Consider the following 18,175-nt stretch of genomic DNA (forward strand, 5'->3'; position numbering starts at 1 on the left):
CACGGATAAGACATGGGCAATAGACAATTAATCACAGAATTATATACACAGCAATGCAGTTTTCACTGCATAGGTAGAGAAGCTTTTAAATTGGCTAATAAACTTGAGCTGAAGCCAGAGCCCCACCGCACAGGGCTGAAGCCAAAGCCCCGCTTAGGGTGACCAGACATCCCAATATTAAGGGCTTTGTCTTATATATGCAACTATATCCTCCCACCCTGTGAAAAAAAAAAGTGTCCTGATTTTTTACACTTGCTATCTGGGCCCTGCCACCTGGGCCTGAAGCCCAAGCCTGAGCCCACTGCCCAGGGCCGAAGCCCAAGCCCAAGAGGGACTGAAGATTGAGCCAAAGAACTCGCAGACATCTCTTGAAATCACAGAACTGTAGTGTTAGTCACAGATTCTTGCCTTTTAAAACAGCAGACTATTAGCCAATGTCATATATATTTCCAAAAGGCATTGTGTTTAGGTTAAGTTGTAGAACCATGAGCAGAATTCTTTGTACCTATGCTAAGCTTTATTGTGGAAATCTACTAATAGTTACACTGTTCCAGCTTTTGTTCTTTGTATGTGCAGATTCTGTCAGAAGTATGATGTATGTTCTGTTAAGGAATGTTATATACGAATTCTGTGTTGGGTGCCATTAGTAGAAAACAGGTCATGACTCTATGATCTAGCCAGAATATTGACATCCAGAATGTTATTTTGTGCTGGATACAATATGTTAGAGAGGATTTAGACTGATGTCTTTGTAACTTGAAAAACAGGTATGAAGTTAGATAAGAAAAGGGGAATTCAGGTGTGAATCTTCTACTTGCTGTACACAAGGAGACTATATTAAGTCTAATTAAGTTCATACTTTAGGATAGACAGATGAAATGAAGCTGTGATCATTGCAAGGCTGTTCCCCAGAGCTGGTATCTCCGTTTGGGTTGATTTATCTCTGTTTAATAAACTGAGTGAGCCAAGTTTTCTGATGTCCTAAACAGTAAAGTTTTTCTGGTAAGACTAAAAGACTGAAGAGTTTCATCTGGGGAGGACGGCATGGCTATTATATGTCTTAACTCAGTTCTATTTTCATTTGCTTCTGTTTTACTGTCAGAAGGGAGAAAATAGCAGTGATTCTTATGCCATCTGAGCCAAATCCTAAGTTCTGATTCTGTTGTTACTCAGAGAAAAGCTCCATTAACTTCAATGAGTTTTTCCTGAGTAAAGACTTAGTTCAAGCTGAGGGCTCAATAGCACCTTTAAGGAACAGTCCTGCATTAGGGCTGCATTAAAATAGCCACATTGTCCTGTGCTATTTCTCTTCAGGGATGCAATATACTGCCTTCAGTGCATCCATCCAGCTCTGCTGACCAAGAGAGAGAGAGAGAGAGAGAGAGAGAGATGGAGAGAATAGGCTTCCCTCCTCCTCATCTCCCCTAGTCACTTTGTGATGACTTGCCCCCTACAGGTTACACAGGAAGAGCAGTTCTTATGGTTCAGGGCATACAAGAAGTGAAATTGGAACTGGCTGCTGCATGGGGCTGTAAGGCCAGACAGAAGCTACTTGCACCCCTCTTTTCCTTCTATTCTCCAGAGAGGCTGGCCCTGAGTAAGGATTTCGGGATTTGGCCTGATGTTCTCTTCTCCACACTGCCAAAATCCAGACATGTTCATGGCAGGCTGAATCCTGAAATCACTTAGGCACATGAACTGTGCCACTGAAGGATTATTCAGATTAGCATGGGGTTGCAGGATCAGGTCCCCTGTTCACTACAGATAAATCTTTTTTCTGTTTGTGAAGAAATGATACAAAACATATATCAGGTCCAGGATAAAAATGCTAAAAGACAACGAAAATACACATATAAAACTACTTATTTGGGGGGGGGGGGCAAAGATGAGAATTCAGACACAGTCCTAAATGTAAAACCAAAACCACTGACTGTTTTATACAAACAAACCCCGGTATCTTTGGGCTGGTCTACACTAGTGGGGGATATCGATCTAAGATACGTGAATAGCGTAGCTAAAGTCGAAGTATCTTAGATAGAGTTACCTACCGTCCTCATGGCACGGGATCGACGTCTGCGACTCCCCGTCGACTCCGCTACTGCCATTCGTGTTGGTGGAGTTCCGGAGTCGGCAGGAGCTCGTTCAGGGATCAATATATTGCATCTAGATGAGACACAATATATCGATCTGCGAGAAATCGATTGCTACCCGCCGATATGGCCGGTAGTGAAGACGTAGCCTTAGTGTGAAAAAGATTTTTGCTGCTAGCACAATGAACATAGACCTTTCTGAAAGTGAACCCTATCAGTAAATATTACAATGGTAAAACCTTGCCCTTCATCCAGATGCACAGCTTGTCAACAATTCAAGCACTTCTCTTTGCCAAGACTTGATGTTAAATTGCAAACCTCCAGCCCTTTAGTAGCACTTTATAGATAGTCAGCACAACCCTCCTCAACTGTTATTTCTCTGTTGCCCCCTCCATTACCATTTCACCAACTTTTCTCTCATGTGGGATAACAACACGTCTTATTACTTTCCGGGTCACCTGTAGGAAGCAACACATGAAAAGTATCGATTTTCTTTCCTGATTCTAAAAGGAGAAAGCATGGTAAGAGTAGTTACTTGAATACAAATATTCCAGAACAGTGCAACTGCAATTCATGATTACTTTTCTTGTGATGATGTTGCCTTCTTCATCGGTAAACTGTTCTTCTGTTACTGATTCGCCAGGAATGTTTTTTGCTTCCTCACCCTAAAGAATGTGTTATATGATTAGCAATAGAACCTATATTTCTGCAATGCCCACATATTTTGTTTTCACAGCACTTCAAGCAACACACACATGCTAGGTTGGATTTTAAGTAACAAAGTATGTTCAAATGGGTTTATCTCACATGGATAAGGTGAAAGGCTTTCTTATAAATGCTAATAGCTGTATTTTAGTACATGAAAGGTGTCCTTAAAGCACTTACTGAGTTTCTAACTTGTTTCTTTTAAGCACTAAATCATGCATCAAACTCCTTGAGCAACAAGTAATTCTTCTGTAACGTTAGCGCGCTGTTGTCTGATTCATGTTCAATGGAAGCAGGAGTTCACAATGGTATAGTCTCTAAACAGACATCCATTAAGCTACAAATGCCAACCACTTAGGTACAGCAATTCTAAAATCCAAGTATGGAGTGTAAAATTTGAGATTTTAGAAGAAAAATGCACCTAGCTCACCCAATCAAACAGCCTAAAAGTTCACATGAGAAGAAACATTGCTCACTATTTATAGAATGTATAGAAGTATTTGAAATGAAATCTTGTTGAAATGGAAGCATCTGCCAGCTTGTTGACAAGTGACATAGACCTGGTTCATAGTCACTGAAGTCAATGGAACTCCTTCCATTGACTTTATTGGACTTTTGGTGAAGCACATTGCTTGTGAAACCAGCAATACAGAAGACCAATGTAAGTGACTGTTAAAAACAGTTTTCGGTCCTGTTTTAACACTAGCTTAACATCACTGCAAGAAGTATAGGTAAATTTTTCAGTAGCACCTAAGTGACTCAGCAGCCTAAGTCTCTGACTTTTAATGGGACTTAGGCATCCACATTAGAAAATTTGGCCTTTCAGGATAACATTTTCAAAAGTTCCTAAGTACCCACACTTGAGTTCCTGAAATAAATAAATACGCATTTTACTTACACAAAATGGGTAAGTGAGCATAAAAATGGTACTCAAGTGCACAGTGTATCTATACAATTTACATTTCTAACATGCAGCAACTCCTAACTCCTGGTCCAATATGAACAATGACTAAAAACAAACAAACTCTGCCTGAAAATACAGACTGCACTAAAATTAGTACCAACATTCTCCCACAAGCCAGCCCCATAGGACCAAGAACTTTTTCCTTCCTCTCACACATACTCCTCAGAAGGCTAGGGGAAAAACATAAACCTTGAGTAATGCTCTGAAGGTCAGCAAAGTTGGACAAGGGGCACACGTGTGTTCCAAAGCAAAGGCTACTCGCCCTTTCACACTAGCCTTTTCTCACTGATTAAAACTGATGGGCTGTTAATTCTAGCACCTCAGCTGATCTCAACTGCTACAGTATCTTCACATAAAGAGAAGAGCCATCTCTAAAGTGTGCAGGACACAAACCATTTAGGGATTTATAGGGCCAAACCAACATCTTGAATTGCATGTGGACATGAACTAGAAGTTAGTGCAGGTGTCAGAACCTAATACAATATACTCCCTACACAAAGCTTGGCTAAATAACTAAGCAGTCATTTTCTGCACTGGCAGAAATTTTCAGACGGGCTGCTGGTGGAGCTCCATGCAGAGTGCACTACAGTAATCCAGTCTAAATGTGACTGTGGTGAAGCTCTAATGAGAAAGAAGAAATCAAAAAACTGGCTTAGGCATAGATTACAAACTGCACATTGAAGTGAGGAATGACAAAATGGGCTCCCTGTGGCATTCTCAAGATGGCAAGTACCCACCTTGGTGGGTCTTTCATTTGCTTTGGTTATCTTTCTTCCTCTGCCCTTCTCAAAGGCAAGATAACTTTTTAGGCAGGATATGCCCATAGCAAGTAACTGTTGCCTGCTGTGTTGGTGGCCATGGGTCTGGGAGGTGGCAAATGGTTTTACAAATACTCTATGAACTGAAATTTGTGGTGTGTTTTCCAGCCACTGTGTGAAATACAGGGACAACAATACCCTTAAGTTTCAGAGATGAAGCTGGCTGGGAACTGATGGTAGGATCTATTATGCTGGGCACTTCTGCAACTGTCATTTAGACCAACACATTTTATTTTTTAAACCCATGCCATCCGTTACAATGCAAAGTAATTAAAATCCATAACAAAAAGCAATGTGGTCCAGTTACAGAGAATAGAGGCTTAGGAGACCTAAGATGTATTCTCAACTCTAGTTGTCACTTGCAGGGGCACCACTGGGGGTGGGGGAAGAGGGAAGGTCTCTAGCCTCCCCCCCCGAGTTTCCTAGGGGAGGTCCACTCATCCTAGCCCCAGAAGGAGCTCTTAACTGCAACAGCTTGAGTGTGATATGTGATGAGTTCTAAAGGTGGGAGCAGCACAGCCTTTGGGGCAGGGAGTTTGTTTATAAACAGAGGCAGGGTGATTAGGATAACAAAAGGCTTATCATTAAAGTAAATTAAGGATCATTAGACATGGAAACAAAAGGGTAGGAATAAAAGGTGAGAATGGAGAGAAGTTAATACTGGTGTCCCTCAGGTGTCTGTACTGGGACCAGTCCTATTCAACATATTCAGAAATGATCTGGAAAAAGGCGTACACAGTGAGGTGATAAAATTTGCAGATGATACAAAATTACTCAAGATAGTTAAATCCAAAGCAGACTGTGAAGAGTTACAAAGGGATCTCACAAAACTGGGTGACTGGGCATCACAATGGCAGAAGAAACTCAGTGTTGATAAATGCAAAGTAATGCACTTGGCAAAATATAATCCCAACTATACATACTAAATTAGCTGAGCCTGTCAATAAAGAGAGCTTGGAGTCATTGTGAATAGTTCTCTGAAAACATCTGCTCAATGTGCAGTGGCAATTTAAAAAGTTAACAGAAAATTGGGAATCATTAGGAAAGGAATAGATAATAAGAGAAAAATATCATATTGCCTCTATATAAATCCACAGTACGCCAACATATTGAATAGAGCGTGTAGATTTGGTCACCCCATCTCAAAAAAGATATATTAGATTTGAAAAAGTTACAGAGAAGAGCAACAGAAATGATATGGGATATAGAGCATGAGGAGGACTTTTCAGCTTGGAAAAGAGATGACTAAGGGGGGATATGACAGAGTATAAAATCATGACTGGTGTGGAAAAACTGAAACAGGAATTGTTATTTATTCCTTCACATAACACAAGAACTAGGGGTCACCAAATGAAATTAATAGGCAGCAGATTTAAAACAAAACAAAAAAAGTATTTCTTCACAGTCAACATGTGGAACTCTTTGCCAGGGGATGTTGTGAAGGCCAAAACTATAACAGGGTTCCAGTAAGAACTAGATAAGCTCATGGAGGATAGGTCCAGCAATGGCTATTAGCCAGGGTGGGCAGTGATCCAACACCATGTTCTGCCTGTCCGTTGCCTCTGTTTGCCAGAAGCTGGGAGTGGGCAACAGGGCAACTTGATGATTGCCTGTTCTTTTCATTCCCTCTGAAGCACCTGGCATTGGCCACTGTTGAAGGACAGGATACTGGGCTAGATGGACCACTGGGGGCCATTCTGATGTTCTTATATAGAACCCAGATGTATCTGCTCCTCACTATAACCCACTACACCCCGCTTTCCTCCCAGAGCTAGGATAGAACCCAGGAGTCCTGACAGGGTCTTTCTCTCCATGGAGTTAGTAATAAAGTAAGACTATACATTAAAATTTTAAACCTAATCAGTATCCCGTAAGTGACTTGCCACAAGATGTCAGAACATGTTGTTATTAGAGCTGAGTGGGTCTAATATTTATTTAATTTTCTTTCTTTTATAAAGGAATTAGATACAGGGCTCCTGTCAAAAAACTAGAGTTTTTAAATGCCTAAGTAGCCCCAGGAATCACGGTTAAAGACCATCCCCTCCCCCAAATCTGAAACGGCACTCCAAGTCACTTGCCATATGACCTTGGGCAAGTCACTTCACTTCTCTGACCCTCTATTTTCTCCCCTTCCCCCATGCTTTGTCTGCTCTATTTAGACTGTATGCAGTGTTAATGTAGCTGTGTTAGTCCCAGGATACTAGCAACACAAAAGGGGGGTGAGGTAATATCTTTTATTGGACCATTGGTGAGAAAGACGAGCTTACACAGAGCTCTCATCTGAAGAAGAAAGCTGGTCTCTGTCATCAACTGAACTTGGTCCAATAAAAGATACTACCTCACCCACCTTGTCTCTCTAGTTAGATTGTAAGCATTTTGCTGCTGGGGGCTGTGTGTGTGTGTACAATGCTGAGTTCAATGGGGTCCTGATCTCAGCTAGGGCCTTTAGGCAGTACTGTAATACAAATAACTAATAATAACATCACCATAACTGCCACCATAAAAGAAGGGCTCATACGAAAGGTAGCTAGCACATGATGCCATGCACATGCCCAGCTGCTCTCACTCTGCTTTTATATGTGTTTCTCTTTTTACTGCAGAAACAGGTGGGGATTTTGTCTGTATGTTTAGATATTTTTAAATAAATGAGTGACACCTACTGTGATCAACCTTGAAACACAACATATCAGTAAATGGGTAGACATTTACTACAAGATGATTCAGCTTCAAAGGTATCTTGGGCTCTTAATTAGTTACGTGCTCCTTTAAGCACAATTTAATGATAAATGCAGTGAATACTGAGCAAGTCAGTGTTGATGAAATCCAACTCACAGATTTTTCTTGCTTGTGGGTAGTTAAAATAAATTACAGTAGAGTTCACAGTAGGTAGGGAGATAGATCGGATTGCACTGAATTTTCTAACCCGATGTAGTTATTAAGAAGGACATTTACTAGAGAAACTTGCCCACAGGCAGTTTTACTTGCTGTTGTCATGAACATAAAGCAGTGTTGGGTTAGAAAAGCACATTAGATAACCCCACCACAATTGCTGCTTTTTGCCTTGAAAATACAGAACTGGTGCATCCACAGCAGAAGTGAAGAGTAGATTCTTTCTGCTGCAACATGTTTGTATAAAGCTTTGTTTTACCCATGACCATTTTAAATCACTGTCACAACATGAAGAGCTTTAGAAAAGCAGGAAGATAAACTTCATATAGTACATTCATGATTAATGGAAGCTCAGTTATATCCTGAGGAATTGTACTGAACAAAGCTGTGATCCACGTGCCCCAACTTCAGAGTACAATGAAGGGAATGCTGGCTGGCTTTGCAAACCAGATCTTTGTTACCATACTAGCGGAGTGCAGTCCCTCCAAAGCCAGCCGACATCCTCTTTGCTGCTCTCCAGGGTAGGAGACCCAGGGAGCAGCATTTTGTTTTCTTTTTAAGTCTTCCAACCAGTCCTATTGATTTTCTGATCTTTTATTTACAGATTGTGTGTGTTCTCAGGGACCTCCAACTAAACGGGGTTATACAGTCAATGCTGCAGTAATGTGCCTAAGCTTACTCTTGATTCTGGAGAGCTCTGATTCTTTTACGTTTGCTTTGTTGTTAGAAGGATAATGGTTCATTTTGTTTTGTTTCTTATTTTATCTGTTGTTTTTAATGGCAGGGAAGAAGGGTGTAGCTGAATCTCTGTGACCCACAAGAGTAAAACGGAGGATAAAAGCAGAAGGAAATAGACGAAGTAAAAAGATCCTTCAAATATTAAATTTTTGCAAAAGGCTGGGGCAGATGACTCCATAGCAGCAGCAGCAGCTCTAAGATGCCTTGAGTCCTGTTCTCCCACTAACCAAACCCATCATCAACACCTAATCCTGCCAGTCTCAAGATTAAGAACATAAGAACAGCCATACTAGGTCCAGGGCCAGCTCTGGCTTTTTTGCCGCCCCAAGCAAAAAAAAAGGAGCAGGGCCACTGGAGCAGCAAAGCAGAGGGGGAAAAAAAAAAACCACAGCACCGCTGGAGCGGCAAACCTGGGGGAGGGAAATGGGACAAAACAAAAAAACAGCGCAGCTGGAGCGGCAAAGCGGTGGAGGGACAGGGCGCGGCTGGAGCGGCAAAGCGGTGGGGGGACAGGGCGCGGCTGGAGAAGCAAAGTGGGGGAACAACACCACAAAAATGGCGTGGCTGGAGCAGCCAAGCGAGGGAACAACACCACAAAAACGAGCAGCAAGTGTGGGGGGGACAACACAAAAACGGCGCAGCTGAAGCAGCAAAGTGGAGGGAGAAACAACGTCACGGGCGGCAAAACAGGAGAAAAACAAAACAAAAAAACCTACAGGGCAGCAGGAGCGAGGGAGCAGGGGGACTCCCTGTGCTGCAGAGTGCATGCTCGGTCTAGTGTGGGGGAGAAGGGAGCCAGGGGGAGAGAAGTGAGGAGGCTGGCGCTTCAGCAGGGCACTCGCTACGTGGCCTTGACTGCCATGCCGCCTGCTGGGAGGGCTCTGTGCCACTCCGGTCAGTGGGGAGGGAAGGACGCGGGCTGCCCTGTCGAGTTTGCTGTAGGGCACTCCCCTCCTCCGCCCCCGACAGGGCGACCAGAGCAGCGAACCAAAAAAAAAAAAAAAAAAAGCGGCTGTGCCACCTAGGATTGTGCAGAAGCTGCCCAGTAGAATCTGCCACCCCAAGCACGAGCTTGCTCAGCTGGTGCCTGGAGCCGGCCCTGACTGGGTCAGATCAAAGGTCCATCTAGCCCAGTATCTTGTCTTCCGACAGTGGCCAGTGCCAGGTGCCCCAGAGGGAATGAACAGAGCAGGTAATGAGCAAGTGATCCATCCTGTTGCCCATTTCCAGCTTCTGGCAAACAGAGGCTAGGGACACCATCTCTGTCCATCCTGGCTAATAGCCATTGATGGACCTGTCCTCTATGAACTTATCTAGTTCTTTTTTGAAGATTCACATTCTTGCAGTTCTTAAGCAGCAGCTGTATCTTGTGATCTCAAGTTTATGCAGCTGTATTGCAAAAAACAAATACCTCATTAAGGTCATTTTCATTGGTGGGTTCTGCCTACTTGGGGAAGCTTCTTTAATCAGATTCTGCAAGTCTGTCACCTATGCTGACTCTTACAACTGCTCACAGATGTACTGCTAAAGCTATAGGAAAGTGACCTGGTAAACTTAAGTGCAGAGCTGAAAAGAAGAAATGCCTGTGTTGGGGGCAGCAAAGTGATTTGAGATTGAGAACTTGATGATGCAGAAAAAGCTCTATCTACCTACAATGTGATTATAATGATAATAAGCAATTTGACCTAACTGTTATGATTTTACTTTTATGTTCTGACTTGTTAAAATAAACCAGTAACTTCAATAGTTTCCAAAACACTGACATTGTCACATCATGGATGAGGCTGGGGTGGGGGAAATTTAGAGCACATAGTTACTTTCTTATTCATATTGGGTGAAAGTCACCCCACTAGAGAGAGCCCTCTCATGGCTGAATGCATAATGTAAGCCCTTGATGCACGGGTTGATGTGGAGCACAGGGCCATGTGCACTGGGTGAAATTCACCTGTAATTCTTGCCGCCTTTAGGTTGGTTATATTTTCACTTTGCATAAATAAGTCTCCCCTGAGTGATAAGATCACAAGAGCTGCTGGTTTTAGCTTTGTAATAAACTGCTGCTCAGATCCTTCTGCCCTGCTGCATTACTGAAGACTAAGACAAACACCCCTTAGAACCAACTACCTGTTTTCTCACTTCACTATCAAGAAGAATGGAAGAAAAAGAGCCCTGGTTTCTGAATATTTTTGGAAGAAAACACAGAACATCCACAACAGTGTCAAGAAGTAAAGGAAATAAAACTTGCAAAATGATGTGAAATTTGAATATCTTGTACAGAAATTAGGGTTTTTTTCATTAAAAATGTGAAGTGAAATGCAGATCTTTCACACGACTTTCTGCAAGAAACTGATTCAATAATTTTGTTTCTTTAGAATTGTTAAAAAGCATAAAAATGAGTCACTAATTATTAAATTCATTGGGGTTTGGATCTGCCTTTAAATTTTATATATTACATTATAAATGTTATACATTTTATGGCTAAAGCTTCTATTTTCACCTTGTGTGTTAATTGCCCATACTCCTGCACCTCTTTTGTGAGTCCTAGTCACCAAATGATAAACAGGGAAAGGGAAAGGAAAAAAATTCTCTACAATTTTGAGATTAGTCCATGATCTGGTAATATGGGGAGATGTGTCTTACATATTTTGTCTAAATGTATGGTCAAATCCTGTAAAGTACTACGTACGGGAGTTGAGTTTGAGAATACTCAGCACTTCACGAGATTGTGCCCTTCAATCGTACTATCCTTAGGACAGGGAAATGACTTTCTCCATGTTTTGAACAGAGCACAGAACAATAACTCTACATAGCAAATAATAAGTAATGGCAATAACAACAACATATAAAGGAACAAAACAGAAATAAAGAAATGAGAAAGTCAATAAAGTAATTTAGTCCTAACGTTACCTGTGGAATCATCCAGTGAATTCTTTTTCCACAAGACTGAATTTATCCTTAGTCCAGGGGTGATCAAATTTCACCCCGTGGGATACATAGGAACCTCTATTGCTTTTTATGTAGCAACGAGACAGTAATCAATATAAACTACAATAAAAAATGTCACACATGCAACCCTCTGCAGCAGCTATTCCATCATGGAGCAGCCAAGCCTGTAATCATCTGCTTTCGTTTGCTATTACTATATGGATAAATAGGACTGAATCAAGATATGGACCCAACAATAAGAGCCAAATCCTGAAATCCTTACCCAGTTCTGACTCAAGAAAAACTCCTAATGACTTCAATGGAGTAAAAAGTGAACAAGCATGTCCAGGGTGTCCCTATTTGAAGATAATGCACTACTTGCTCCAAACAATAATATATCGGATCAGTAATACAATGGGCCAGGCAAGTAGTCTGAGGCAGCATGATGTAATTGGAAAAGAGAACATTGGCCCCAGTCTCCTATTTCTACCTATGGCCTCTAAAACAGCTAACCAGTGAGAAGTACTGAACAGAACACAAAGGGAGGGAGGGAGGGGAGGAATTCTTTTCTGTACAATAGCCTTTCAAGCTACTGCAGCAGCATAAAAGAGCCATTAAGAGCTCAGGATCTGGCCAGGGGAGAATCTTTGTGCAATGCAGCTTACAGTGCCCTATGATGCCCTCACAACAACAGATCAGTGTGAAAACAGGAACAACATTCTTATTCCTCTCTGGCTGCATCGAATACTTCAGATTATAATTACTACTGTATCGTAGGGATGTACTGAACAGCTTGGAGATTTTGAAAGACAGCAACAGGCTTCTGTCAAAGATGACAGAAAGATTTTACTCCCATTGGGCTATATCCAGCCACGCCCCCTGCAAGCCTCCATTGGATTTTAAAGAAGGGAGCATGACTGATAAATTGAAGAGGTACATAATGTATGTTATTAAAAATACCACTCTGCACTCTCCTCAAGGGAATGCATCTTGGAGAGATCAATACCTCTGGAAAGCAGTGTGTTTGCATATCATAGAGAGGAGGTAGAACTGACCAGTATTAAGAAGACACATACATTCCTCTTTTCCATAAACATACAAATATTAATCTAAAAAAGCAGATTTGAAGTGCCATAAATAGCTGGAATTTATGCTACTAAAGTAACTATTATATCAGGTAAATTCCATCACTGTAGCATAGGTGCTATATAAGCATGACAGCAGCGCTGTCTTTCTGGTTTCATCACTGTTTTTCAATAAAAACTTGTAAGAAAATCCTATAAATAACTGAGTACTAAAATTCATGTTTTAGATACAGAATGTTTTGGTTATGTCTACATTACAAGCTAGGGATGTGATACCCCTACACGCATACAAATACTGGTGCTTGCTCTCATCAAGCTAGCACAAGTATAAATAACAGTGTAGTCGTGGTAACACAGGTAGCAGCAGCAGAAGTATGGCTTAGCCGTGCCAAATACATATCTGTATTTGTATGCCAGCATGGGAATCACAGCCCTAGCTCATAGTGTTGACATAACCTTTGACTATGTAAATGTTCGAGGGTAGTGTTTTCAACCTTTTTTCATTTGCAGACCCCTACAGAATTTGAAATGGAGGTACACACCGCCTTGGAAAGCTTAGACATAGTTTGCAGAACTCCAGGGGTCTGCGGACTATAGATTGAAAACCACTGTTCTATAGTAACGATAACCTTTTGTGGACCCCTTACACATAGTCTACTGATACCTAGGAGTCCATGGACCACAGGCTGAACACCACTATTCTAGGGCAAGTAACAGCAAACTATTTGAGTGTATAAGAAAATATACACAACAAATGTATTTATTTACATGACACCACATTATTAATTATTATTATATCTGTGAATACATTCCATCAACATATTATTGTAAAAACACCAAACAAGGATTAATCCAAAACCCACTCAAGACTCTCATTGTCTTCAATATATTTTGGATTAGGCCCAAATATCGTCAGGGGAAGGATATTCAAAAGCACCTAAGGAATTTAAGAGCACAAGTCCCATGGAACATCAATATGTCTTATGTTTCTAAATCCTACTGTTAGGAGTTAAAGAATGTGTTTTACTTGTGATTTAGGCAACTGAAAGAAAGATAAACCAAAATACTTTATATCACACATGCCTTGTGTGCATACATTCTGTTCCATACCAGACAGACTTTTAAAGTGGTTATCAACCCTGTAGAGTTTCATTATATCAACCTATGTCCATATACCATTATATCTCACTATACATAGTAACTGTGTTAATGATGCCATGCAGAACACAATGGCATTAAGAAAGACAAAAATGCAACGCTGTGTGGTTGTTTTCCACCAGAAGACAACCATAAGCCTAGGGATTATGCAAAGAAAGACTACCTAATATTTTAGTTGTAAATACATACCAGAAATGGAAAGCACATTACAAGAGGGTGTCTAATATGACCAACACTGAACATTAGCACAGCACTCAAGACCAAATCCATGCCAGTGGTACCTCTAGAACTAAAATCACAGGATACCTTCAGAATCACACGCCGGCGATAAACTCTTGTAGTGATTCTCTGTTCCTCATCTGAGCTCGACTCACTCTGAATCTCAATGTCACTGTCACTAAATTCCTGATAAAGGCAGTTTTAGTATATTTTAACAGCACATTTAAAAGACAAAACATTCTGAGCAGGAACACCCAGGAGAAAGAAAAGGTTATCATAGAAGTTTATTCATCCTGTATGTACCATGTATGTGGTGTCTGCAATCTTGCCCATTAGTTTATTGTGGGGTCTTTTTTGCTCTTTGCTGTGCTGTAGTTTGATAAATATTCCATTTATGAAGTATCTTAATGCTTTTAAAGCTTTTTTTATATATGGGACAAATAATGAGATCCCAAAATGCATTTGAACAAATGAATCTCAAGCATCTTACCTTTACAAAATATGGATGTGAGAAAAAAAACAAACAAGCCACAAGTTACAACTTTCTGCAAAATTATGCTCAAGAATTAGCAATTTCAACAAAACCAGTGCTAGAAATCTTGGCCCATAATGTTCTGTTAGAGATTGTTCCATTTCCTGCCTGAGGAAACAAAGCAGTTCATGGTTTCTGAACTATGAGCATGACCAATGCCCACTGATACCTTTCCATTGACTTCTATGAGCACTGGGTAAGGCCCTAAATAGGAAATGGAATTTTAGAAATGAGAGGGGGTGGGGAGAAAGGGATGAAACTGTACTGGATCCATGAGTGTAACAAGTCAGTCACCTCCTGAATGATTAAACAATAAACACCAGTCAAGATCCAGGGAGATAATAAATAGGTATTTTCCTCTTGTAGAATTTTATTGAGTAAATGGCTTTCCCACTCAAAATTTATCTGTACAAACAGTCTGTATTTATTTAAAAAAAACCAATAAAGTAATTTAGAAAGATTAAATTGTGACATTGTCTTGGTACAGTATGATGAGTATTCAGACCCCAGTGCCCACTTGTGATCTGAGCATGTGCGCATCTGCCTGTTCTCTGCACACACTAAAGTGTGCACTTCCACAAACCACGACCAATTTTTTAGTGTGCATACAGGTGGCTGTGGCAGTAAAATGAGTGCACATGCGGCAGGCACAATGCAGTGGTAGAGACCAGTCTGAAAACTTGGCCAGGTATCAGCCACATTTTTTATGAATCTAGAAATATGGTAATTATCTCTACAATTACTCAACGACTAACGTTGAGAGAGAAAAGGAACATTACTTATTAAAATTCTGCTAACTAAATATATTAAACTCTTCCTTTTTGTCTATCCAGCCCAGCATGTAAAACAAAAGAGTATTTCTCAGAAATGATCTATAAAGCAAAGAAAGCAAGCATGAGAGAGAGAGAGAGAGAGAGAGAGAGAGAGAGAGAAACAGAAAAGGAATATTCAGAGGAAAGGACTGCAGATAGGTGAACATCTCAAGACAATACAAACCTATCTGTAATGTGCCAACCACACTACTGCTGCTATCCAAATAAACAAATCAAATTAGTTTAATTTAATTATGATAATAAAAAGTGATAGGACACAAAAATGGATTCCCAAAAATCACAATGATGTTGGAGAAAGAGTGCCATTAATTAAAGAGTTAAAGTATCTTCTTTTAGTTATGATGGAATTTAGCCGCCATTGTATTTGGAGCGGCCATGATAATGTTACAGCACTCCAACAAGAATAATGTTTAATAGTTCTGCCCCTTTTATTTAAGATAATATTCATGTGAACCTGATTCTTGTGAAAGGTGCAGCCAGAGCATCTATTCTTTGAACATGGTACAGCTGGGGCAGTGGCAGAAGAGAATTCCCTCACCATGCCAGTAGGTCTCAAAACCATTTTTTGGTGGGTTCTCTGAAGAATCTTTGCCAGCTATAAAGGTGAGAGTTAATGAAACTGTAGTGATGGTTTCTGTAATGTGGAACCTGTTCACGAGGAACTAGGCCATCAACTCATTTCACACAGGCAAGCAAACAGCTACCCAACAGTAATGGTTTGATTTACATCCATGAATATTCTGGACCAAAATTTGAAACGGTGGCCTAATGATGAAAGCCTATATCCCATTGCTAACTCCCGAGCGCCTTCTTAATGTCCCTTTCCATCTTCAATGCCAAATGGCTTGTTTTGTGAAGTAATTGAAATTGTGCAGTAATTTTTTCCTGAAGTCCACCTATTTTCCCACTCAGACTATGATTTTTTTTTATTTATAGATCACGTCTGAAGAATACCTCCCAGATATATTATAGTGGAAATTCTCCTTGTCTTTTCAAGTGAGTATATGTGATAGCTCACTTAATTACTGATTACAAATCATTCAGATCAAAGAGATTAGAAAAACCAGAAGAACCCATGTCTTCACTGATATATCATAACAGTAGAGTCACTAGTCAATTCTAGCAAACTGTCTGGTAGTCTTACAAGGTTTGAGGGAGACTCAGAAATCACATAGCTCTGCAGTATCCAGTTTATTCAAAGGTTGTGTCATTAAGGTGACTCACTTGTTATTTGGGGGTGGGGGGGGAAGAGAGAGAGAGCTTGAGAACTATCGCCTTCTCCTGGATGCTGCAAGAGAAGTGCTGAAAGGAGTCTTGAAAATATGCACACATTTATTTTTCCCACACTCCAGCACAGAATCTTCAAAACTGAACAGTCCGAGAAAAAAAAGTGGCCAACTGTCTGTTTTCTGACACTTGGGTAACCACCTGGTGGAAACACAAGTAGAATTAAGGGTTTTTACAATATTTTTGTTTAAAATTTTTTAAATATAAGGAGAGGCATTTGGGTCTAGTGCACTAAAAATGAATCTGGGAGTCAAGACTCCTGAATTCTGGTGCCTGTTATGCCACTGATTTGATTTGTGGCCTTGGTTAAGTCACTTATGCTGCCTGTCCCAGTATTCCCATTTTTTTAAAATGAGGACAACAATACATTCATAAGTTCTGATGCGAAGTCCACTGAAGTAAGTAGGAATTACCCCATTGATTCAACTAGCTTTGGATCAGGTCTTTACAGGGGTGTTGAGAGAATTAATTAGTTAATACCTGTAAAGGACTTTACAGCTTAGATGTGTCACAAACTAATAAATAAGAATAAAATACAATAGTACAACACATAATTGCTAAGAATGATGATGTTACCGGGTATAAAGGGACGCGGGGTGAAACAATTAGGGAGCACTTTAAAATGAACTACATTTAAACTAAGGACTTGGCTACACTCGAAACTTCAAAGCGCTGCCGCGGAAGCGCTGCCACGGCAGCGCTTTGAAGTGTGAGTGTGGTCGCAGCACTAGCACTGGAAGAGAGCTCTCCCAGCGCTGCACGTACTCCACCTCCTCATGGGGATTAGCTTGCGGCGCTGGGAGCCGTGCTCCCAGCACTGCGGCACTGTTTACACTGGCGCTTTATAGCGCTGTATCTTGCAGCGCTCGGGGGGGGTGTGTTTTTTTCACACCTCTGAGCGAGAAAGTTGCAGCGCTGTAAAGCGCCAGTGTAGCCAAGGCCTAATTTACTGTATCATGTTATGAAAAAATTTAGTACATACTACAAACAAAAAAGTTACATTGCAAACAAATTCCAAGATATATTTAAATAGATCACTTAATATTTATAATTCCTTAATCTATTGCCCTCAGTAAAATAGAATCCTTGTATAGATGACAAAGGGAGATGGAAGGAACTCCAACGCATCTGCCCTGAGATTTTTCTTAGCTATTTTATAGATCATTAGCTCCCTGGTGGCCTTATTGTTTATCAAATGGCAACCTTCCAGCTGTTGGGCTTCATAGAACAGAATTGTTGTGCTGTAAACAATTATTTGAACAAACTTAATTAGGCTGCAGGAAGGAAATCAGCTGTTGAGAGTTGCACTAAAATTCCATCTTGAGCAGACAACTGGCTGGAAAGATGCTGTGGGTGGAACACCCGCATGCCCAGTAAGCACTTAGTGACATGCAAAGTAGGTAATGTAAGACTGAAGGGGAGGCAGTAGACCACACCTATCACTACATGGAAGAGCATGTCCTCTCTTAGAGAAGTGCTTTGTACACTGGTAATTCTCTATAGACCTGTGCAAGAACATACAGCTTGGCCTTGTGCATTTGCAGTGTGAATGAGTGTGTCAGGGGAACAAAGCACAAATAGTTTAAATTTCGCCAGCTAGATAAGGTATTTTCCTGAAAATGAATGTAGTGAAAAAACAGGCAGGGAAGATTCTCTGCCCTACTCTGCTCGTTTTGATGGCTCAAAGAACAGAAACCATCTGCATCTCTCTTGTAGAAACAGAACCACGGAAGCTAGCTCCTGGCACCACCCTTGACACAGCTACCAGCATAGCAAGCATGTCAGGGATGGGAAGGAGACATGGTCCACGGTGACTGTTGCTAGCTGATGCAGCTCAGAGCAGCCAAGAAGGCAAGGCTGGGTACCAGGCAGAGAATTACGGAGCCGCAATTGTCTCCTTGATGCCCCCCAACACTATTTCACCCTTGCCATTTA

At 40.9% G+C, this 18,175-nt stretch overlaps 1 protein-coding gene across 17 annotated transcripts in view; it reads right to left on the bottom strand.

Moving 5' to 3' along the window:
- Positions 1 to 18,175, bottom strand: part of ANK3 (ankyrin 3) — a 437,823-nt gene that overhangs the window by 4,816 nt on the left and 414,832 nt on the right. Inside the window, exons 44-46 of one of the 17 annotated variants that reach the window (XM_050958271.1) lie at positions 13,676 to 13,774; positions 2,672 to 2,755; positions 2,489 to 2,548 (exon numbers count right to left, since the gene is read on the bottom strand). The exons of the other annotated variants lie outside the window; for them this stretch is intronic. Of the exons in view, the coding sequence (XP_050814228.1) occupies positions 2,489 to 2,548; positions 2,672 to 2,755; positions 13,676 to 13,774 (243 nt within the window). The remainder of the gene's footprint in view (positions 1 to 2,488; positions 2,549 to 2,671; positions 2,756 to 13,675; positions 13,775 to 18,175) is intronic. 17 annotated transcript variants of the gene reach the window in all.

Source organism: Gopherus flavomarginatus, chromosome 6, assembly GCF_025201925.1.
Source record: "Gopherus flavomarginatus isolate rGopFla2 chromosome 6, rGopFla2.mat.asm, whole genome shotgun sequence".
In the NCBI taxonomy this organism is placed as follows: domain Eukaryota; kingdom Metazoa; phylum Chordata; order Testudines; family Testudinidae; genus Gopherus; species Gopherus flavomarginatus.